At 48.4% G+C, this 24,490-nt stretch overlaps 1 protein-coding gene across 2 annotated transcripts; it reads left to right on the forward strand.

Moving 5' to 3' along the window:
• Positions 1–339: 339 nt before the first annotated feature.
• On the forward strand, positions 340–21,361 carry abcc5 (ATP-binding cassette, sub-family C (CFTR/MRP), member 5). Of its 2 annotated transcripts, XM_026192102.1 has the most exons (30): positions 340–506; positions 1,478–1,609; positions 2,586–2,683; positions 2,795–2,950; positions 3,030–3,174; positions 3,257–3,490; positions 3,581–3,754; positions 4,296–4,443; positions 4,524–4,672; positions 4,758–4,865; positions 4,974–5,137; positions 5,222–5,420; positions 5,526–5,597; positions 5,688–5,812; positions 5,938–6,010; positions 6,092–6,295; positions 6,401–6,544; positions 8,511–8,604; positions 8,730–8,899; positions 8,986–9,132; positions 9,260–9,389; positions 9,470–9,752; positions 9,830–10,016; positions 18,470–18,559; positions 18,764–18,953; positions 19,059–19,218; positions 19,298–19,376; positions 19,477–19,590; positions 19,666–19,830; positions 20,427–21,361. In XM_026192102.1, the coding sequence occupies exons 2-30, from the start codon at positions 1,544–1,546 to the stop codon at positions 20,526–20,528; spliced, it is 4,170 nt and encodes a 1,389-aa protein (XP_026047887.1). In that variant the 5' UTR covers positions 340–506; positions 1,478–1,543; the 3' UTR covers positions 20,529–21,361. The 2 variants fall into 2 exon arrangements, with proteins under 2 accessions (XP_026047887.1, XP_026047888.1); XM_026192103.1 differs by lacking the exons at positions 340–506; positions 1,478–1,609 and adding an exon at positions 2,224–2,357.
• Positions 21,362–24,490: the final 3,129 nt, after the last annotated feature.

Below are 24,490 nucleotides of genomic sequence, written 5' to 3' on the forward strand. Positions count from 1 at the left end.
ACATGGTTGATGATACATGATACTGTACTTGTTACTAACTTGTGTATTGCTGATGTGTAATGATGTGATCACACTGAGAAACCAAAGATTTCAAATCCACAGTTTTTAATATTGACATATTAATATAGCACAACTACACAAAATCTGTAAATTGGTACTCCAGTCCCCTCCCTCCCTCCGCACGGTGAGTGCAGGCTGGGTGCTGTCACGTGACTCAGATGACCAGGATGAGGTTTGTGGGATTGATCAGTGAGCGCGAGCGCCCTGACAGACCAGACTGAGGGATCAGCGTCGGTGCTGACGTCATGTCGGGGGGAGGGGGGGGGGTCTTCGGTCGGATTAAACTCCATTTCCCATGCTGCCCCGCGCATCACCGCTGCTACTGCTGAGCCGCAGCTTCAGTTACCAGAGATCCGCGGACCTGAAGGAGGACAGTGACCGAGGCTGCGCTCACACCGGGAACGCGGGCAGACTGTGGAACGGACGGACAAGTGAGACCCGCACAGGTGAGCCCGGACACCGGGCAGCAGCTCCTCTCTGCCCGTGTCCGAGCGCGAGGACAGCCTGTTCTCTAACGGCAGCATCACAGGCTTTTATTGTGAAGGAGCCATAGCCCGTCACCTTATTCTGGAGGAGATGCAGTATTTATACTACTACCATAACCGTATTTATACCTGTACTACTGCAGTATTTATACTAAGATAAGATAAGATAAGATAACCTTTATTAGTCCCACATGTGGGAAATTTGTTTTGTCACAGCAGGAAGTGGACAGTGCAAAAGTTATGACGCAAAAATTAGAATACAATAAGAATAAATACAGTACACAGCTGTACAGAATAGAATAAAATAATATACTATATACAGTAGAATAAAATACAATTGCAGTGTTGATAGCATTAATACTGCAGTATAATCCTGTGTTATTTATATTAATTCTATCACAGTATCTATACTAGTGTGCCTGTAGTATTTAAACCAGTACTACTACAGTACTCCTACCGGTTTAAAGGCAGAAGCAGCGTTCCTCCAGTATTTACAGTATTTTAAGTTTTTTACAGAATATTTTACAGTATTTGAAGTATTATTGTAGTAATTGTTCAAATGTTCCTGCAGCGTTCTCACTTAGTTACTTACTGGAGTATTTATTAAGGTAGTATTGAAATATTTTTAGTAGTACTAATGTAGTATTTACTGCAGAATTACTACAGTAGTAGTGCAATTTGTGCAGTGCAACTATTAATGCAGCGTTTTCAGATTGTATTGCAATATTTATATCACTGTAAAGACAGTATTTACTCATGTATTACTGCGGGATATAGTCCAGTATTACTGTAGTATGTATTGCAGTATTACTGTGATATTTATGCTGGTGCAACTGGTACTACAGTCTTGGCATCACTGTAGTACTGCTAGATGTAATATTTGGAGTAGTCTTACTGCAGTGTTTTTAATGTGTATCTGTTTTTGTCTTCAGGAGCTTTTCCTGAGGTTGTTGGTGTTGCGGGGTCAGAGGTCACGGTCCCATGTGGTCTGATAGAAGATGAAACAACATGACTTTGGACAGAGCGAGTCGGGGTCCTCCTGCGGCGCTCTGCCGGGGTTGCAGGTGAGTACTCGGGTACAGCCACTCAGGAGGGCAGTAGTACTGCATTGATATTGCATTTGGGAGCACAGTGAAGCCAGGTCACCTCAACAGCAATTGCTGATCAATACTTTCTATTGATCAGTGGAAAAACCTAGAGCCAGGTCAGGTCAGAAACAGGAACACCTGTGGACGTTCCAGGTGTTCCTAATAAAGTGACCACTGCACCAGAAATCACAGCCAAAGCGATTGATCAGTGTTCATCAGTGTGACTGATGAACTCATTAAACCCTCTGCGGACCTGAATATCTGAGTAATCAATAAATAACTGATCAGATTCAATTAATACATGATGTGATCAGAAATCAGACAGGAAACGTGAGCTTCTGCTTCAAAATAAAAGCTTCTACTGCACTGCTAAATAAAAAGCAGACAAAGCTGCAGTCTGTTTATATAACGAAGCCCCGCCCACTCCCGATGCTGAGGACCCCGCTGTGTGATTGGCTGAGGCTCTGAGTCTCAGGGTCTATGAGGCACCTGATTGGCCGAGGGCGAGTGAATGGAAGTTATGTGTGTAGGCATCACGAGGCAGGAACGTGAGCTCTGAACGTGCTCGGTGGATGCAGCTCTGCTGCTGTGAGTGAGCGTGCTCAGAGAGGAGGCTGCAGCCACACACAGAGACTTGTCTCTCTTTAAGGACCCTCAGCCACATGATGCTAGTCCTGAAACTCAATGAGACACACATCGGTCCTGTTACCATGGTTACCTGAAGGTTTGCAGCAAACTGCTAACAGCCAATCAGAGAACATTCTTCTGTGTATATAGAGTCAGTGTGTTTGGGGACCAGTTTGGGTTTTAGCCTTTTAAATGCTGAAGACGTAGAGACAGTAGAAGTTTAACAGGTGTGTCTGTGTGTGTCTGTGTGTGTCTGTGTGCGTCTGTGTGTGTCTGTGTGTGTCTGTGTGCGTGTGTGTGTGTGTGCGTGTGTGCGTGTGGTCAGGTTTCACTGGAGGACAGATCAACTGACTGCCACTGTGAAGAGCTGGAGGAGGACAGAGCCAATGATGCAGAGCAGAGCAAAGGTGGAGAGGATGACAGGTAAGCCCCCCCCCCCCACACACACACACAGATTTGTTTTGCTATGACTGTGAGGACCTGGTACGTCCCTAAGAGGCAGGCAGGTGCACTCACCTGTGTGTTACTCCTCAGGTGGTGTCATCCCGTCGACAGCGCTGGGTTCTTCTCCTTCATGACGTTTAATTGGTTGACTCCTCTGGCCATGCGTGCCCGCAGGAAGAAACAGCTCCTATTGGATGATGTCTGGCCCGTGTCGCAGCGGGAAAGCTGCAATGACAACAGCATGAGGTGGGAGGAGCTAATGAAGGCATGTATTCAAAGCCTTTGGTCTGTATGTGTGTGTTATTGTGAGACTGTGTGTCCACAGGCTGTGGGCTCTCTGGAAGGAAGAGCAGAGGTCAAAGGGCACGAGCGCCTCTCTGTGTTCAGTGGTCTGGGCGTTCTGTAGGACACGCCTCCTCCTCTCCATCCTCTGCCTCGCCGTCACTCAGGTGGCCGGGTTCAGCGGGCCGGTGAGAACCTCAGAGCCAGAATCACGTTTGCCTTACTGCCATCAGACTGCCGTGGTGTAACCAGTGACTCCACCCCCCACAGGCGTTCGTGGTGAAGCGTCTGCTCGAATACACCCAACAGGAAGAGGCCGACCTGGGCTACGGGCTGCTGCTGGTTCTGGGTCTCCTCGCGGCAGAGCTGGTGCGGTCCTGGTCTCTGGCTCTGACCTGGGCCCTGAACTACCGGACCGGGACCAGACTGAGGGGAGCCATCCTCAGCCTGGCCTTCCAGAAGATCCTGCGTCTGCGCAGCATCAGGGACAAGTCTGTGGGACAGGTGTGGTTACCTGACTGTGCTGACTTTAATACTCTTATTGTTTTCTACTTCCTTTCACTCTGCTGTCATCTTTTGCTTCCTTCCTGTCAGCTGGTGAACATGTGCTCCAGTGACGGTCAAAGGATGTTTGAGGCGGCAGCCGTGGGCAGTTTGCTAGCAGGAGGCCCCCTGGTGGCCGTCCTCGGCGTTGCCTACAATCTGTTCATCCTGGGACCGACCTCTCTGCTGGGCTCCGCCGTCTTCATCCTTTTCTACCCAACCATGGTCAGCACCTTTAAAACTCGCCGAGTCTGACTGAGTCTTTGACCTTTTGTGAGCCCGCCTGTGCTCACCTGACTACACCTGTGTTCTTCTAAATGATTACTCTTTAACCCTTTCATGCATGAATTATGACAACCTCAATCAAGATTTTTTCTTAAGTATTTTTATTCATCTTTAGGCATGAAAAAAATATTTTTGAACTTCATTTTTTTTAAACATGTACTTTTCAAAGACTTTTTTACACGTCCACTTAGGTGGATAAGATTACCTTTGGAGTGGGTGGCAGGGTGTGGAGTGACACATCAGTGTCCAATGTTGTGTTTTATGTGCAAGTACAGCATCAACACTCACACAAATACAAGAAAACAGCCTTTAAAGAGCTGTGCACTGTGGTGACCACTATGTGTGAAAGGGTTAAAGGCAGTGTGAGACGGCGCTGTGACTATAAGCTGTTTCTGTCCTTAAACGAGCCTCAGACGTGCTACAGGCGCACCTATCGAGCGCGATTAAGTGTATTGATGGCGATGTATTGATCTGCCATTAGATGCTCAGCTCGAGGATGACGGCGTATTTCAGGAGGAAGGGCATGGCCGTCACCGACAGGCGTGTTCAGAAGATGAACGAGATTCTCAGCTACATCAAGTTCATCAAGATGTATGCCTGGGTCAAAGCCTTCTCGCAGGATGTCCACCGTACGCGCTCACCTCACACGCGCTCAGCGGTTGCCACGGTAACACAGCCGAACACTCATCATGTCTGTGTTTCCTTTCAGGGATCCGGGACGAGGAGCGCAGGATCCTTGAGCTCACGGGATACTTCCAGAGCATCACAGTGGGCGTGGCTCCCATCGTTGTTGTCATCGCCAGCGTGGCGACATTCTCTGCCCACATGTTGCTAGGATACGACCTGACAGCTGCTCAGGTACCGCAATTCATGTCCTCTCTGTGCCGGTTACCTGTTGACAGTCTGGTATGATAACAGATGCCCTTTCCCGTTACCCATCCAGGCCTTCACCGTGGTAACGGTGTTTAACGCCATGACCTTTGCCCTGAAGGTCACACCATTTTCTGTCAAGTCGCTGTCCGAGGCCTCCGTTGCTGTGGAAAGATTCAAGGTTGGTTATTGACTTCGTGCACTTACGCCTGCGTACTGCACGTTCATAGGAACACCTGCACACACCTGTGCCTCCTGATCTCATCTATGCCCTGCCCTCCTTCCTCAGAGTCTCTTCCTGTTGCCTGAGGTCGATGGGGTCCGAGCGCTGCCTGTCAACCCTCAGGTTGCCGTGGAGATTAGCGGTGCCAGTCTGGCGTGGGAAGGAGGCGGACAGAGCGCTCAGCCCAGTCCAAGTGTGGGAGGGGCCAGCAGACACCGACAGAGAGAAAAGTAAACCCACGAGCTCGTGTTGATCAGCTGTATTGATCTGCCCTGATCGCTGATGCACTCAGGTGTGTGTTTGCTGGTGTCCAGGTGCAGAGACTCGGCCGTCATCCAGGAGCAGGACGAGGAGGAGGTGAAGGACTCCCTGCTGAGAGGAAGAGAAGGAGGAGAGGAGAGAAGTCCGGAGGAGGAGGAAGACGGGGAGGCGTGTCCTCCATTGCTGCCCACCCCCTCCATCCCTCAGCGCCTGCAGAGCACGCTGCACAACATAAACCTGAGCATCCAGCAGGTATCCACCAATCAGTCACACCTTAGCCCGAGTGGGGGCGTGGCATTAGTAGCATCTGAGCCTGAGTGGGGGTGGGACATCACTCACACCTGTCTGTCTGCTCAGGGGAAGCTGCTCGGCGTCTGTGGAAGTGTCGGCAGTGGAAAAACCTCGCTGGTTTCAGCCATCTTGGGACAGGTGATGTCTCCTTTCCCTGCTGTTGCCATGGTGATCAGTGTTGGTTGTTGGCCATTATCGGTTCATTATTAAACATTGATGTGTTGGCAGATGACGGTGCTGGAGGGCAGCGTGGCGGTCAAAGGAAGGCTGGCGTACGTGGCCCAGCAGGCCTGGATCCTGAACGCCACGCTCAGAGACAACATCCTTTTTGGGCTGGAGTATCAGGAGGACAGGTGAGGCAGAGACACCTGCACATCACACACTGACACACTGAGCTGGACGCCAAACAGGAAGTGACATCACCCAGTCAACAGAAGCCCTTCTGTTGTTCCACACTAACTCCGCCCCCTCTCTGCAGATTTCAGTCTGTCATCAGCGCCTGCTGCCTCAGAACCGACCTCGCTCTTCTGCCCAGCGCTGACCTCACAGAGGTGACATCACTTCCTGTGTACCTGTGTGTAGATAGAAGGCTCTGGATGCGTCGTTTTATGTTGCTGTTTTCCTCCAATCAGATCGGAGAGCGTGGCGCCAACCTGAGTGGTGGGCAGCGGCAGCGAATCAGCTTGGCCCGCGCCCTCTACAGTGACCGGGATGTTTACATCCTGGACGACCCGCTGAGCGCCCTCGACACCCATGTGGCCAGCCACATCTTCCACAACGCTATAAGGAAGCAGCTTCGCCACAAAACCGTCATCTTCGTCACCCACCAGCTACAGGTGAGCACCCTCGCCACCACTGAGCTTTTCTGCAGGTGGTTACCATGGAGATGACCTGTGTGTGTGTGTGTGTGTGTGTGTGTGTGTGTGTGTGGCGGTGGGCAGTATCTGGTGGACTGTGATGATGTCATCTTGATGAGGGAGGGGAGTATCGTGGAGCAGGGTAACCATGACAACCTGATGAAACTCAGTGGAGACTATGCCGCCATGTTTAACCTCTTCCTGCTCGGAGACAAACCACACATTGAGGTACCTGCCTGTATCTCACCTGTCTCTGTCTCACCTGTCTTATCTCACCTGTCTCTGTCTCACCTGTTTCACCTGCCTGTATCTCACCTGTCTGTAGTCTGTATCTCAACGGTCTTTCTCGTCTGTCTCACCTGTCTGTATCTCACCTGTCTTATCTGTCTGTATCTCACACGTCTCTGTCTCACCTGCCTGTATCTCACCTGTCTCTGTCTCACCTGTTTCACCTGCCTGTATCTCACCTGTCTGTAGTCTGTATCTCAACGGTCTTTCTCGTCTGTCTCACCTGTCTGTATCTCACCTGTCTTATCTGTCTGTATCTCACACGTCTCTGTCTCACCTGCCTGTATCTCACCTGTCTGTAGTCTGTATCTCAACGGTCTTTCTCGCCTGTCTGTCTCACCTGTCTGTATCTCACATGTCTCTGTCTCACCTGTCTGCATTTCACCTGTCTGTATCTCACCTGTCTGTAGTCTGTATCTAACCTGTCTTTCTCACCTGTCTGTGTCTCACCTGTCTCACCTGTCTGTATCTCAAATGTCTCTGTCTCACCTGTCTGTATCTCACCTGTCTCCTCAGTCTATATCTAACATGACTGTCTCACCTGTCTCGGTCTCACCTGTCTCTGTCTCACCTGTCTCACCTGTCTGTATCTCGCCTGTCTGTATCTCACCTGTCTGTATCTCACCTGTCTCACCTGTCTATTTCTCGCCTGTCTGTCTCACCTGTCTGTATCTCACCTGTCTTATCTGTCTGTATCTCACATGTCTGTGTCTCACCTGTCTGCATTTCACCTGTCTGTATCTCACCTGTCTCTGTCTCACCTGTCTGCCTCTCACCTGTCTTTCTCACCTGTCTGTAGTCTGTATCTAACATGTCTTTCTTACCTGTCTGTGTCTCACCTGTCTCTGTCTCACCTGTCTGTATCTCACCTGTCTCTGTCTCACCTGTCTGCCTCTCACCTGTCTTTCTCACCTGTCTGTAGTCTGTATCTAACCTGTCTTTCTCACCTGTCTGTGTCTCACCTGTCTCACCTGTCTGTATCTCAAATGTCTCTGTCTCACCTGTCTGTATCTCACCTGTCTCCTCAGTCTATATCTAACATGACTGTCTCACCTGTCTCAGTCTCACCTGTCTCTGTCTCACCTGTCTCACCTGTCTGTATCTCGCCTGTCTGTATCTCACCTGTCTGTATCTCACCTGTCTCACCTGTCTATTTCTCGCCTGTCTGTCTCACCTGTCTGTATCTCACCTGTCTTATCTGTCTGTATCTCACATGTCTCTGTCTCACCTGTCTGCATTTCACCTGTCTGTATCTCACCTGTCTCTGTCTCACCTGTCTGTATCTCACCTGTCTCTGTCTCACCTGTCTGCCTCTCACCTGTCTTTCTCACCTGTCTGTAGTCTGTATCTAACCTGTCTTTCTCACCTGTCTGTAGTCTGTATCTAACCTGTCTTTCTCACCTGTCTGTATCTCACCTGTCTCACCTGTCTGTATCTCAAATGTCTCTGTCTCACCTGTCTGTATCTCACCTGTCTCCTCAGTCTGTATCTAACATGACTGTCTCACCTGTCTGTATCTCACCTGCCTCTGTCTCACCTGTCTTTCTCACTTGTCTGTATCTCACCTGTCTCACCTGTCTGTATCTCAAATGTCTCTGTCTCACCTGTCTGTATCTCAAATGTCTCTGTCTCACCTGTCTGCATCTTACCTGTCTTTCTCACCTGTCTGTATCTCACCTGTCTCACCTGTCTGTATCTCAAATGTCTCTGTCTCACCTGTCTGTATCTCACCTGTCTCCTCAGTCTGTATCTAACATGACTGTCTCACCTGTCTGTATCTCACCTGCCTCTGTCTCACCTGTCTTTCTCACTTGTCTGTATCTCACCTGTCTCACCTGTATTTCAGCTGTCTCTGTCTCACCTGACTGCAGCTCACATGTCTCTGTCTCTGTCTCACCTGTTTCAGGCTCCGAGCAGGAAGAATGGCAGCTCTCAGAGGAAACCAGCGGACGCTAAACCAGGATCACTGAAGAAGAACATCCCGGTCGTCAAGGACAACGGTAGGATTTTTTAATCCGCTCTATTGAAAGTTTCGTAGTGACAGAGAGCACAGCGTTCAGGTAAATTAAACGAGGGACCTTCTGTCTCTGTTTCTGTCCCATTTCCTGTTCATGTGACCCTAAAGGGGAGGAGCAGCAGTACGGGGCTGTGGTGTGGCCTGTGTTCCAGGTGTACATGTCAGCATGTGGTGGCTCCGCCTCCTGCCTGCTGATCGTGGCCCTGTTTGTCCTGAATGTGGGAAGCTCTGCCTTCTGCCATTGGTGGCTCAGTTACTGGATCAATCAGGGCAGCGGGGTGCGTCTCCTCCTCTCTGCTCTCCGCCTCTCGTCTCCTCCTGTTCCCTGCTCTCCCTCTGACTCCTCTTTCTCCGTTTTTCCCAGAACACCACGGTAACCCTTGGCAACAGTTCAGCGGTGAGTATCAGCATGAGAGATAATCCCATGATGCAACAATATGCCGCCATTTACGCCTCCTCCATGGGAGTCATGTTGCTCTTCAAACTCATCAGAGGGGTCGCCTTTGTCAAGGTCAGAGTTCAGCCCAGGTCCCCTCCGGCCTGTTGCTGCAGTTGCTCTCAGCCTGCTTGTAAAATACTGGTTACCGTGGTTACAGCGAGCCTGTTGTTACAGCGTGGTGTTTGTGGTCTCTCCTCAGGGAACCCTGCGAGCTTCCTCTAAGCTGCATGACGAGCTCTTCCATAAGATCCTGCGCTGCCCCATGAAGTTCTTTGACACGACTCCCACGGGACGGCTCCTCAACCGCTTCTCCAAGGACATGGATGAAGGTGACGGTGGGACTGGAGGGTCTGAGCTGCCGTTCGGGTCCAGGGTCTAACCGAGTCCCGTCTCCTCTGTTTCCATCTAGTCGACACTCGTCTGCCGTTCCAAGCGGAGATGTTCATCCAGAACGTGATCCTGGTCTTCTTCTGCCTGGGCGTGATCAGCTGTGTTTTCCCGTGGTTCCTGGTGGCGGTGGGTCCTCTGGTCCTGCTCTTTGCGGTGCTCCACAGCATCTCCAGGGTCTTCATACGAGAGCTGAAGCGACTGGACAATGTGACGATGTCTCCCTTCATGTCCCACATCACCTCCAGCATCCACGGCCTGGCCACGCTGCAGGCCTATGATCGAGGCCGCGACTTCCTGCACAGGTCTGGGTCGGACCGAATGACCCGCTCCGACGTCCAGGATGTAGTTCTGACCGCTGACTGTGTGCTGTTGTTTCCAGGTACCAGGTGTTGCTGGACCAGAACCAGGCCCCGTTCTACCTCTTCAGCTGTGCGATGCGGTGGCTGGCTGTGCGCCTGGACATCATCAGTGTGGCTCTGATCAGCATCACAGCTCTGATGATGGTTGTGATGCATGGAAAGATCTCCCCTGCCTACGCCGGCCTCGCCATCTCCTACGCCGTCCAGGTAACTTTAACATTTAAACCTTTGCAGATGTGATGCGACGGCATTACTGGTCCCCAGTGGAGTATTGTCTAACGGTCGTCCGGGTCATGAAAATGACCCACAGTTAGAGTCGAGATCGATGCTAAGCTGCTGTCAGAGAGCGCTCTGTGAAGACAGCCAGCTGCACTGTTGGCGCTGTGCTCACGGCTGGTTCGACTGAAGCTGATGTGCTGAAGCACAAACCAGACCACGGAAACCTGCAGCTTCAGTGAGAGAAACGTGAGAGCTCAGTTTAAACACTGTGAGGGAAATAATTATTTGATCTGCATATCACTGAGTGAAGTCAGCCAAAGTAAAATATGACATAGTACTTGGTGGAGAAAGCCTTGTTGGTGCACAGCAGTGATGCTTGTAGTTGGAGAGCGGTTTTGCAGATACAGGGAGTGCAGAATTATTAGGCAAATGAGTATTTTGTCCACATCATCCTCTTCATGCATGTTGTCTTACTCCAAGCTGTATAGGCTCGAAAGCCTACTACCAATTAAGCATATTAGGTGATGTGCATCTCTGTAATGAGAAGGGGTGTGGTCTAATGACATCAACACCCTATATCAGGTGTGCATAATTATTAGGCAACGTCCTTTCCTTTGGCAAAATGGGTCAAAAGAAGGACTTGACAGGCTCAGAAAAGTCAAAAATAGTGAGATATCTTGCAGAGGGATGCAGCAGTCTCAAAATTGCAAAGCTTCTGAAGCGTGATCATCGAACAATCAAGCGTTTCATTCAAAATAGTCAACAGGGTCGCAAGAAGCGTGTGGAAAAACCAAGGCGCAAAATAACTGCCCATGAACTGAGAAAAGTCAAGCGTGCAGCTACCAAGATGCCACTTGCCACCAGTTTGGCCATATTTCAGAGCTGCAACATCACTGGAGTGCCCAAAAGCACAAGGTGTGCAATACTCAGAGACATGGCCAAGGTAAGAAAGGCTGAAAGACGACCACCACTGAACAAGACACACAAGCTGAAACGTCAAGACTGGGCCAAGAAATATCTCAAGACTGGTTTTTCTAAGGTTTTATGGACTGATGAAATGAGAGTGAGTCTTGATGGGCCAGATGGATGGGCCCGTGGCTGGATTGGTAAAGGGCAGAGAGCTCCAGTCCGACGCCAGCAAGGTGGAGGTGGAGTACTGGTTTGGGCTGGTATCATCAAAGATGAGCTTGTGGGGCCTTTTCGGGTTGAGGATGGAGTCAAGCTCAACTCCCAGTCCTACTGCCAGTTTCTGGAAGACACCTTCTTCAAGCAGTGGTACAAGAAGAAGTCTGCATCCTTCAAGAAAAACATGATTTTCATGCAGGACAATGCTCCATCACACGCGTCCAAGTACTCCACAGCGTGGCTGCAAGAAAGGGTATAAAAGAAGAAAAACTAATGACATGGCCTCCTTGTTCACCTGATCTGAACCCCATTGAGAACCTGTGGTCCATCATCAAATGTGAGATTTACAAGGAGGGAAAACAGTACACCAGACAGAGCTGGGGATTGAACCAGCAACCTTCTGGTTACAAGATGAGCGTCCCAACCCGCTAAAGCACAGTGCATCAAATCTATTTACCAATTGGCTATGGCTTTCCAAGTCAGCCAGTTTCATCTGAATACTCCGTTGTTGCTGGAGCGACTGGGTTAGTGCGTCTTTTGCGGCCATATTCCCCCTTTCCATCTCTTCCAGTCTTTTTTCAGCTTGTTCGAGTCTGGTCTCATGGCTAGCTAGCTCATTCGCCGTTTCTGCCTGGTTTATATTAATGTCTTTCTTGAAGCCGTCGGATTCGTCCTTCATTTCTTGTTTGATGTCTTTCTTATTCGTGGCAAACTCAGTTTTAAACTCTGCTTTAAGTGAGTAATGATGTCCTGGAAGCCTGCGTGGGGGTGGCTAGCTACATCTCCGTCCATCTGCTCGCCTTGCACGCTGTTCTCAGAATCAGAATCCTTTATTGATCCCTGGGGGAAATTATTGTTCGTTACAGTGCTGCATTATAAACAAACAGTAGAAAGACAGACAATACACAACTAAGAATAGCACCATATATAATATATACAGGCATATATATACATAAAGTCACTTATTAATAAATAGCTGAAAAAGAACGTGCAAGAAGGGTGTAGCTGTAGCAGTAACCAGTGTGTTAAGTGGATGCGTTGTAGAGGGAGCCACAGGCAGGAATGATTTCCTGTGTCGTTCAGTGGTGCATTATGGGTAATCTCTCACTGAACGTACTCCTGTGACTGACCAGCACGTCATGGAGTGGGTGGGAGGTGTTATCCAACATTGTCTTTATCTTGGACAGCATCCGCCTCTCCGACACCACCTTGAGGGAGTCCAGCTCCATCCCCACAACATTGCTGGCCTTACGGATCAGTTTATTAAGTCTGTTGGCATCTGCGACCCTCAGCCTGCTCCCCCAGCATGCAACAGCATAGAGGATCGCACTGGCCACCACAGACTCATAGAAAATCCTCAGCATTTTCTGGCAGATGTTGAAGGACCTCAGTCGCCTCAAAAAATAGAGACGACTCTGGCCCTTCCTGTAAAGTGCTGTGGTGTTTTTAGCCCAGTCCAGTTTATTGTCAATGTGTACTCCAAGGTATTTATAGTCCTCCACAATGTCAACACTGACCCCCTGGATCTTCCTTCAGACTCAGGACTATCTCATGTGATCAGTGTCCCATATAAGTGAATTTCTCCAAAGCCCATTATAATCATGGAGAAACACACTTTGCGACAGTTTCCAGTAAGAATATTTGATAGAAGTTTAAATTTCAGTCTTCCAGGCCTGGATAAAAGATTCTTAAATCATGAGCTCACAAAATATCACCACCGTTGGATCACACGTCTCATATTCCTTATCTCAGACCATAAAATCATAATAAAATAACAAATACTAGAGCCAGTTCCAGACATGTCTAAGCACAAAACTGTCTTTCTCATAGAGGAAGAAAACAATCCAAACCTCACTGATAAACTCAACCTACTGCTAAGAAAAATCAACAGAAAACTCACAGGAGTTCCCCATAGAACAATACTGTGTGCGAGTTAGAACCTCAGATGCTGTAACATGCAGAGTTGCATTGACTGCTCCTGGATTTAATTAGTTTCTTATACTTTCTTGGTCTGAACTCAGACTTGAGTGTCACTCTGTGACAGTCTTTCCACCTGCTGTCACTTGATCTATCAAGTTTCTCCAGGGATCAAATCTCAATCATAGAAAATGCAGTGCTCCGAATTATACATTACACAGTTAATTCATCATTTTCACTCTGTACCACTGCTCCTCATATCTCTCATCTGGCTGTGTGAAGCCCAGTGAACAACTCAGTCCAGGCCTTGAGCAGCCATAAACATCCCGAGGCATGCAGTCAGGTGCAAGAAACTCCACTCTCACCACACAGACATCGTTTCATGAGCAGAGAATGATAGACCTCGTTTGTTAAATGTACATATGTGTCCTCTGGATAACATAAATGCGTTCTGTGTAATCAGTGGCTTCTTATAACAGAGTCTGTATGTGGGTCTGTGTGTGTGTATTTTGTGTGTGGATCACTTCTCAGTGAATCAGCACTTCGGTTTAGGTGTGTGTGTCATTTCTCACTCAATCAACAAGTGCACATGTGTTTGTCTGTGTATCACTTCATGCTGAGTCAGAGTGTGTGTAGATGTGTGTGTTCATCACTTTCCTGTTCTGGTGTCTGGGGTAAACCACGGCCTGAAGCGTGCCCTGGGGTCCTGCCCTCCTCTTCAGTCTGTTTGCGTCCATTGCTGCTGCTGCTCACAGTTCTGTCCATCCTGGTTCTGATCCCATTGGGGCGGTCCTTCCTTTCTCCAGTGTCCATGCTCACTGCAGGTGAAACCTGCATCTTCTTCTGTGTTTGTCCGTTCTGAGGTGCCTTTTGAGCTCAGTTACTCCTCCTGTCTCTGCCACGCCCTTTCTCTGCTGCCCGATCATCCGTGTTGGTCCGTCACTGTGCACAGTGTTAATGCAGAGTTACCAAGGTCAGCATTCTGTTGCTCGGCCTCACTTTTCATCCGTGCTTAATGGGCGTCTCATCACAGCTCTGTCAGCTGAAGCTGTCGGGGAATTTCCCCGTGTAGTGATAGCGCCCTCCATCTCCGCTGCATGAGATCCTTTCCTGTAGCACTGTTGACATTTTCAGATTGTTGTTGTGGGTCCAGCTGCTGCAGCGTTTGGTCAGGGCCACGTCAAAGATGGTAGAGGGGAGAGCAGGAGTCCAGGTCAGCCTCGGCTTCCAGGGCCGGCAAAGCAGCCTGTAATCAAGCATAAACAGAGAGGAGTGGACCAACAGGGAAATGATGTTGTGTTTGCTGTGTTACAGAGAAACACTGTCCTGTGTCAGCGTTTCTCCCCCTTGTTTGTTTTTTTAAATAATATAATGAACTCATAGCTCACCAGGATGACAGGACAACAGAGATGCATATTTAAAATATTACCACAAAATAGAATTTTCTTCATACAGTAATTACTTGTGTTTCTCAAGCAGCAGAAAACATCTCACAATTTGACTCTTAACCACTACATTTATTGTTTCATCACTGGTTGGTCATACCAGTCTCTTTTTTTAGTTTGTCAGTAGTGGATAAAATCAGCATTTTAACAACAAGTGTGTGTTAAGTTAATATTGCTGAGAAGTACTGACGTGTTTATGAGTGTAAGCTGACTTTTGCTGCATGTGTGTGTGTTTGCAGACAGGTTTGTATGTGTGTTTAGTGGAGCTGCAGATCCAGCAAAGCCTCTCTCTGCCTTAGCTCCCGTTTTTCTCCAAAAGGTGTTTCCTTAAAAGGAGCCTTCCTCTCACGTTTCTCTGCCTGTGTGTGTGTTTGTTTCACCTTTTGTTGCGATGCTCCGGACACTTTCTCAACCTCCACAAGTCAGTTGGCCCCAAATCTCGACCCAATTTCGATGTACTCTTAAACCCTTCATTTCTCCTTTAGTTCTCTGCTGTCCGTTCCACAGCTGCTGATTCTTGCTGGGTTATGTTAATCTATCATTTTGTTCCGGCTGCTGTGCTCGTGGTGGACGGTTGATCCAGGTCCGTAGTTACCTGTATTAACACACTAAGAGATTTATTTAAAATCAATTTCATCACTGGTTATTTGACACTCTCCCTGATTCTTTAAACACATTTCCCCTTGTTGCTAATTTAAATAATCCTGTGCCTTCTTTTCCCAATTCCTCCCGTTCTGCTTTAGTTTTTATGCATAATTCATAATAATTTACCGCTTTTTGTTTTTTGCTCTTGACTCTCCGTTTTAGACACTTTCCCCCTGCAGTCACACAGACTGCTTCTCCTAGCGCCTCCTTGGATCCACCTCACACTCAGCTCCTCCCCTCTGAGTTGGGTCATTTGCTCCTCCTCTTTCTATCTGCTTCACTGCGCTCTGGGAGACACTTCTCCCTCACACTCAACACACCATACAGAGCGCGTGTCTCGCTCTGCAAAATCCAAACACACGGTTTTAGAGGCAAATTTCAACTTTAAGCCTAATTTACTAACCCCAAAATTAACCCAGACAGTCTCTAGGCGCTACAGCGGCCAATGAACCCAGCTTGGAATCTAGAGTTGGATGTCTCGAAGCCAGTCTGGAGACCAAGACTGGCCTCAAGACCACTTTTACGTGGCTTACTGAGCTTAAGCCCGGGTCATCTTTTTCAGAAGCCCGGGGTCTTTTGGAGTGTAATTTGTTCCATAGTTAGATGCCTGGCTGACAACTGTATAAAACAAAAGCTACACACAATATTAGAAGCACATAGCGCACTGTCATAAATTCCCCCTAATTTTGGTATCGTCCGAGCTCAGGCACTAGGTGACTGAGCACAGCACTGACGCCTGTGAGAGGGGGGGGAGCTGCCGCCTGTGAGTTTGCTGCAGACAGAGGAGTTTGACCAGGTACCAAAGCAAATCATTCGTACTGTACAAATAATGTAAATATGACGGTGAATCACAAAGGATTGATATCAAACTGATCACGTGACCCATATTACGTTACTCGCTCTTCCAGTGAATCAACAAATGGTGAAATGAAAAGCCGAACAACAACAATGCTGTTTCTTTAGAGACTCTTAGCTTACATGTGTGTTTACAGTGGTTTGCAAAAGTATTCGGCCCCCTTGAACTTTCCCACATTTTGTCACATTACAGCCACAAACATGAATCAATTTTATTGGACTTCCAGGTGAAAGACCAACACAAAGTGGTGCACACGTGAGAAGTGGAACATAAATCAGACATGATTCCAAACATGTTTTACAAATAAATAACTTCAAAGTGGGGTGTGCGTAATTATTCAGCTCTGAGTCAATACTTTGTAGAACCAGCTGCAGTTCCAGCTGCCAGTCTTTCAGGGTCTGTCTCTACCAGCTTTGCACATCTACAGACTGAAATCTTTGCACATTCTTCTTTGAAACAGCTCCAGCTCAGTCAGCTTAGATGGACGGCGTTTGTGAACAGCAGTTTCAGATCTTGCCACAGATTCTGGATTGGATTTAGATCTGGACTTTGACTGGGCCGTTCTAAAACAAAGAAGCTTCTGATTGGTTAGTAGAGTCCATGTGAGGGTGGCACAGCTGTGGATGCATATAAGGCAAAACACAGAGGCTGTTTCTGTGAAATGGGAACATCAGGAGATGTCAACCAAACACCAGGAAGAGAATCGTGGAGCTCCATAAGTGTGGCTCAGTTTGAATACAATTTGGTCTCTGTTCGCTTCGCTGGTTGAGTCCCCAGACTGCGCCCAATCCATCCTCCTTAGCCTCGTATTGGAATCCCGGACGAGCCCCCAGTAGTTAATATCAACACTTCACCGAGTTCTTTTTGATTCCTCAGAGGCATCCGATGGAAGACAAAACACTGCTCAGTAGACCATTTAACTTTATTTCTCTTCACATTACTTCTAGAGGGGAGATGCGTCCTGCATGACACGTTGCCGCGGATTTCAAAATGGTGGTGCGCCCCTGACAGTCTGATTACAGAAGCTCTCTCATTCTAGTCTAAACAACAGTGTCTCAGTAACTTTCCACTAGAGATGGTCCCCTCTTATCTACATTTTCCCAGGCAAGCGTGAGCGAGAGTCTACAGCTCTCTACTTCCCAAGAGCACATGGTCTCATGCCTTTATTTTTCAGGGCTGTGTCCACTTAATACTACACTATATAACTTTATAACACTTATTAATAAAAAAGCATAGCGTTATTGAGACTGCAAATTATTTAATCCCAACACTTACTTACAGCTGGGCTACACCGCCCATGAGGCTACATTCTTTAGGGTGATGCCTGTAACACTCTGCCTGTTGCGTTCATATTAGAGCCTCTTAGTGAGTGTTTTGTTTGGGTTTCCACCGACGTGCAATTACCAAAAATAGAAAGGGGACAGCCCAACATATGAAACAGGAAAAGACCGCTGTATAATCCATTTATTTCAACAAAGTAACTGTATTCTAAATACCACCTTTTAAACGGTAAGTGTGACGGAATACAGTTACTCATATTTTGTATTTTAAATACGTAATGGCGGTACATGTATTCCCTTTACTCCCCAACGCTGACGGTACGTGGCTCATCAGCTCTGTACCAAAGAATGCTGCCACCTCCGTGCCCGACTGTGGGGAAGGTCTGATCATCTGACAGCAACACTTTCTCCCAAGGTTCTCTGAGTCATTAGGATGTTGTCTGTGTGTTAGCGATGGTGTTCTTGGTGGCTGTGGACCCAGATGCCTTCAGCACATTAACAAGCTCTGCCTGTGTGGTTTTGGGCTGATCCAGAGTCCTGTCGCCGTGGGTTCCGAATTCGGGTCATCAGTGGGTCGTGTAGCCTTCACAGAGTTCCTGCGAGTGCTAATCGGGCAGCTGGATGTGTGCTGATAACACACAGTCTTTTGTGCTGCTGTAGCTCTGTTGTGCAGCTAACATTGGTAACTGCTGCGAGGCTCCATGACCGCCACTGCTGTAAACACTCCCTCCAATGCAGTGAACCGAGCCATTCTTCTATTCCACGGCTCTCAGCTGATCCACCTTCCTCAGGATCATCCTCATCCTATGAGGCGAGACCTCCGTGGAGCGCTCTCTCTCTCTCTACAGTTATAATGACCTGCGACAGCGTGCAGAGTGAGCCACTCTGCTCCCGCTGGCTGCTTCATTGGCTGATTTAAAGCTACAGACAGCTAACAGCAGCCCGTGTGTGACATTGACATGGATACTTGGTCGATTGTAGGACCTTTAAGGTAAACGGGTATTTTTGACCTCGCTGCTCATGGACAGTCAATCCAACGCAGGTTTCTTCCTCCCCACTGTCACCAGGTGCTCCTTGCTGAGGATTGCAGTGTGATGCTCTGTGAGATGTTGCTGTTGTGAAACTGTGCTGTATTTGAAATGAAGTAACACTGAGTGGAGGATCATGTGTCAGTTAACAGGTCTGTTCCAGTTCACTGTGCGCCTGGCCTCTGAGACCGAAGCTCGCTTCACCTCCGTCGAACGAATCCATCACTACATCCAGGTACTGTTGCCCCTCGCTGGATCGTTCTACACTCGGTCCAGTTCTGCTCAGTTTTGGTTCCTGTCAGATTAAAACTCCTCCAAATTAAAAGCACTCGTAGTTTTTTGACAGGATCTGAAACGAAGCTGCTGTACCGGCGGTACCTCTAACCTGCATCTCCTGGCTTTGTCGGATTCTGGTTCTGATGTGCCGTCTGTGTCTCAGTCCCTGTCCCAGGAGGCGCCAGCCAGGGTCAAAGGTCGAGCCCCTCCGCCCGACTGGCCGCAGGAAGGGGAACTGGTGATGAAGGACGTGGAGATGAGGTACCAGGAGAACCTCCCTCTGGTCCTCAACAAGATCTCCTGCACCATCCGACCCAAGGAGAAGGTCGGCATCGTGGGCAGAACCGGATCAGGTCGGACCCGAAAGAGAGAGAGTGTGTGTGTGTTTGTGAGTGTGTGTGTAGTTCCTCTCCCTGCCTGTAGAAGGCGGTGTGCTGATGCTTGCCGTGTTTCTTCAGGTAAGTCGTCTCTGGGCGTGGCCTTGTTCCGGCTGGTGGAGTGCTGTGGCGGCTCCATTCTGATCGACGGCGTGGACATCAGTGACATCGGGTTGGCCGACCTTCGCAGCAAACTGTCCATCATCCCTCAGGACCCGGTGCTGTTCAGCGGCACCGTCAGGTACGAGCACCTGAGAGCACCTGAGGCACTTCAGGCCCGTGAGGAGGTGTCACACTCAGACTGTGTGTGTGTGTTTCAGGTCCAACCTGGACCCGTTTAACCAGTACAGCGAGGAGAAGATCTGGGACGCCCTGGAGAGGAGTCACATGAAGGAGTGTGTGAGTGTCACGCTGCTTACTGTGTACCACACGCCGTTCTTCTTCTTCAGCAACAAGTGTTTGTAACACTGACATTATATGACCGTCATGTGCCCCTCAGGTGTCCCAGCTGCCCCTGAAGCTGGAGTCGGAGGTGGTGGAGAACGGAGAAAACTTCTCGGTGGGGGAACGTCAGCTGCTGTGCATGGCCCGTGCGCTGCTGAGACGGTGCAAGGTGAGAACCTGAGAGGTCAGAGTGGCTCCGCCCCTGGCCTGTCCTCTGTCTCTGATCGGTTCGTTCTTCTCTCAGGTACTGATCCTGGATGAGGCGACCGCGGCCATGGATGCCGAGATGGATGCTCTGATCCAGGAGACCATCAGGAGCTCGTTCCACCACTGCACCACGCTGACCATTGCTCACCGCCTCCACACTGTCCTGGCCTCCGACCGCATCATGGTGCTCAACCAGGGGCAGGTACGGCCAATGGGAGCTCAGACATGCACCACCGCGGCCAATAGGAGCATAGCTGGTTGTGTGTGAGCAGATCAGTGTAAACACGTTGAAGCTTCAGTCACATGTTAGTTTGAAGGTTTTTGTTTCTTTAAATGATGAAAATAAAAACTGTGACGTTAAAGTCGCACAGATGGTGAGAGGCGGAGCTCAGAGTGGTTTGGAATGGAACTATTTCCCTGAAATATGAAACACTAGAATAAATTAGACACCTGTGTCATTAGTAATCAAAGTAACAAGCGGTATAAAACCCCAAAATCGAAACTTTGTTTCCTGTAAAAGAGAAAAAACAGACATAACACGCACCTCTGTAAACAGACAGGTATGGTCCCCTGGTGTCTGTTTTAGAGAGTGCAGGTTTCAGGTGTTCATTTTCAGCCCCGGGAGCTGCGTCCAAGACAACGCCTCGCACTGAGCAGTGACACACGCGTGACCATAAGTGTGTGGACGAGCTCGTGTCGCGTATGCTGACACAGAAGATCTGGTCTCTGTGTTTGAAGTGTTGTCGAGCTCCGCTAACACTCTCACCTGCTCTGCCTCCCTGTCTCTAATTGGTCCAGGTGGTGGAGTTCGACGAGCCGTCCAAGCTGCTGGCCAATGAGAACTCACGGCTGTGTTCGATGCTGGCAGCCGTGGAGAACAAGATCTCGGTGCGAGGATGAGGACGAAGAAGCTGCTGTACTGTAACTGACCTCAGGGTGGCGCTCGCAGGAGTCGCTCTGACTTACTGTTGCTTTTTTGCGACGTTCTTCTCTCGAATCATGTGACCGTCGTTTTTATGACCTGATGCGAAGCAGGTCTGTGCTCACTGAAGTGCTTCAAACATCTGTCACGTTGTCTGGTGGGCGGGGCTAAAGGACGCTGTACTTTAATCTTCTTTGTTGTTTTTATCGATGTTGTTTCGCCTCGACTGCGGTTTCCTTTGATCCAGAAGCTGATCAGCTATTTATGAATTTGTTCAGAATGTAAAGAGGACTGTTTTTATTCTAACCTGACACACGTGAGCTTCTCTACATTTTTATAGTCTCTTTTTTGCACGTTTGTGTAGATTTGATTGTTAGTTCGTAAGTGAAGCCTGTGCTGCCCTCTAGAGGAGAAGCACAGTAAGTACATATTAGTCCGGTTGGACTGTTAATGATTCTGTAACTTGTTTGATATCAGTGAAAAATGTCGCTTTTAATCTCATAGCGCAGCCGCTTTGTGTTTGTGTAGCGGCTGCGCTCAGGCTTCGTGTCGGTGGCTCCGTGATTAGACATCATGACATTTACTGCAGACCACGCCGGAAGCGCCCACGCACATGAAAACAGCAATTTATTAATCCTGATGTTTCTGTTTCCTCCGTTTATGGAGTTTCTTTTTCTCTTAAACGTCTTTGTTTAATGTGAAAGCGAGAAACCGATGCTGACTGCAGTGTGCGGGGCTCGAGCTCGGGCTGTGCACACGTCAGCGTGTCTCTGTAGCTGTTCCTATAAATAAACTACTGACTTTAACTCCACCTGTCCTCCTTACTTCCTGTCGTGTGGTCACTGCTCGATGTTCACGTTTGAAGTTTGTAACGAGTTAAAGCTCCTCTGGAAACTTACCTCACAGGTTTTTCTACTCTTGGATCTGGATATTGTCACAAAGAGGCTCCACCCACCTGCAGTACGACAGACCTTCTGTTTATGAGCAGCAGCCAATCAGAGGAACACTGTCTTGAAGGGGGCGGAGCTGAATCAGCTTCTTTTAAACCACAGATGAAATGAAGGCCTGTACTGGTCACTTTATTAGGTCAGACACGAGATTGTCAAAATAAAACAGGAAGTTACTGACTAAACATGGAGAAAGGACCGTAACACAGAAGCATACAGACTACAAAAATAAGACGAGACTCACAAAATATAGCAGACACATAAATAATGGGAATCAACAACATACTGAGAAATCAAGAATACACTGAAACCTCACATCAAACACTCAAAGCTCTGAGAGGATCGGGGCCGTCATCGATTTTCACCCAAACATCATCTTTCATGAACACATAGCACAGTCGGACTCGCCCTGCCTCATGGTTCAGTCGGCGCAAGACTGAACCATAAAGACGTGGTTAACGATAAATAGCAGAGCAGTCTGCCTCGAGCTGGGTTCGTGAGCTTAGCTGACACTTTCAGTTCAGGAAAAAGTGCCACAGTCAGAGAGATGAAGGAAGAAGAGCGTACATCACAGAAGAGGAAGAGGTGTTGATTGGCTCGGCAGAGAGCTCGAGAGGATAGAGGTGTATGGATCGATCCAAATATGGATGGTATCGATACCAACGCTAGTATCGGTACTTTGGTTGTATCCATCAAGTTCAGTATGCAGCCCGCTGAACTGTGTTTATTATTCCTTTGGAAAAAATAAACGTCAAACATGAAAAACGTTCCCACCTTTGTGTGCGTTACAGACAGGAAAAACCCAAAAACCTGGTTTGAAAACACATGAACAGCTGAAAGGTGTGTTTCATTGTGTTAGCTAATTTTTGTGGAAAGTAACAATTGCAGGGATATAGTGGTGAGAACTGATCTCAAAAGTCACAGCACACGGCTCTCCTCCAGTCAGCTGCTGAGTAACTTTGGATCCACACCAATATATTTGTAGTGTGACACAGAAATACTGTGGATGTTGAGATGTCCATGTTAAATGACAGAAAGGTATACGTGTTCAAATAGCATCAGCTAACAGCAATGTTCCCTCTAAGCTGTGCGTGTCCGCCATTGCGCACAGAAAAAAAATCTAACCTAAATTGAAATCAAAATTAAAACTTTAACAATCCTGTTCTGCAGTGTTAGTCAGTAAGTGACTGGCTGCTCCCGTATGGGATCAGAACGATGCCACCTTATCCCAAAGTCCAGCCAATGATGCGATTCACATTCGTATATATGTCTGTGAAGGTTCTCAGTCATCCAGGTCATCGTAGTCTAAGGAGCTTGGAAAGAAAAGCGTCTGGACTTCTTTAAGTTGCTTGAAGATGTTTCACCTCTCATCCGAGAAGCTTCTTCAGTTCTAAGGTCAAATGGTGGAGAGTCCCAGATTTAAGCTCTGTGGGAGTAACAAAAGGACAAAGGGACCCCCTGATGATCCTCTAACTAATCACATGAGCCAAGGTGTGAAAACTACCTACGAAGCCCTAAAGCGAGACCCCACAAGCAGCTACAAAAAGAAAGTTATAGCTTGCCTTCAAGACCTTGAGAAGGACAAAATCATTGACCACTGTACATATCACTGGCTTTACCCAGGGGATGCCATACCCTGCATTTATGGACTTCCTAAGATCCACAAAAAAGGGGTCCCACTCAGACCCATAGTCAGTAGCATAAACTCAGCCACTTACAACATTTCAAAACACCTTGCTACCATCCTTGCTCCTCTCGTGGGGAACACCCCACACCACATCAAGAACTCCACCGACTTCACCGACAAGGTCCAGAAACTTCCCCTGGATCCAGATGAAACCATGGTGTCCTTTGATGTAGTCTCTCTCTTCACTTGCATACCCACCACGGAGGCCGTGGAGACGGTCAGAAAACGACTACAAGAAGACAGCTCCTTGGAGGACAGGACCAACTTCACACCCGATCAGACCTGCACACTGTTAGACCACTGCCTCACCACTACATACTTCAAATATAACGAAGGCTTTTACAGACAAAAACATGGCTGTGCCATGGGCTCCCCCGTGTCACCTATTGTAGCAACCTTTACATGGAGGAAGTGGAAAGGAAGGCTCTCGGCTCTTTCAAAGGAAGAGTACCCAGCCACTGGTACAGATATGTGGACGACACCTGGGTCAAAATCAAGACACAAGAAGTGGAATCCTTCACTGCGCACATTAACGCTGTGGATAAAAACATCAAGTTCACCAGGGAAGACACAAAGGACAACTGTCTGCCTTTCCTGGACTGCGCCGTGCACATTGAAGAGAACGGCAACCTCAACATCGAAGTTTACCGGAAGCCCACACACACGGACCAGTACCTCCTCTTTGACTCCCATCACCCTCTGAACACAAACTTGGAGTAATCAGGACCCTACACCACCGGGCAGAACATGTTCCCTCTAAGCCTGAAGGAAAAAAAGAAGGAACACACACATGTAAAGGAAGCACTCAAAACGTGCGGCTATCCTAAATGGGCGTTCTTAAAGTCAGCAAAGAGGCACAGAAAAGAAGACCAGACACCAGCGAGGGAGGATAAGAAGGACAGACGCAACAACATTGTCATCCCCTATGTAGCCGGTGTATCAGAGAAACTCAGGAGAGTTTTCTCCAAGCATGACATCCCGGTGCATTTCAGACCCAGCAACACACTCAGACAGAAACTGGTTCACCCGAAAGACAAAACGCCAAAACACAAACTTAACAACGTGGTGTATGCTGTACAGTGCAGCGAGGAATGCCCAGACCTCTACATCGGAGAGACCAAACAGCCACTTCACAAGAGCATGGCACAACACAGAAGAGCCACCTCCACAGGACAAGACTCAGCAGTCCATCTGCATCTAAAGGTCAAAGGTCACTCTTTGAGGATGCCAATGTTCACATTTTGGACAGAGAGGACAGATGGTTTGAAAGAGGAGTGAAAGAAGCATCTATGTCCACTGTGAGCGA

Source organism: Astatotilapia calliptera, chromosome 14, assembly GCF_900246225.1.
Source record: "Astatotilapia calliptera chromosome 14, fAstCal1.2, whole genome shotgun sequence".
Classification (NCBI taxonomy): Eukaryota; Metazoa; Chordata; class Actinopteri; order Cichliformes; family Cichlidae; genus Astatotilapia; species Astatotilapia calliptera.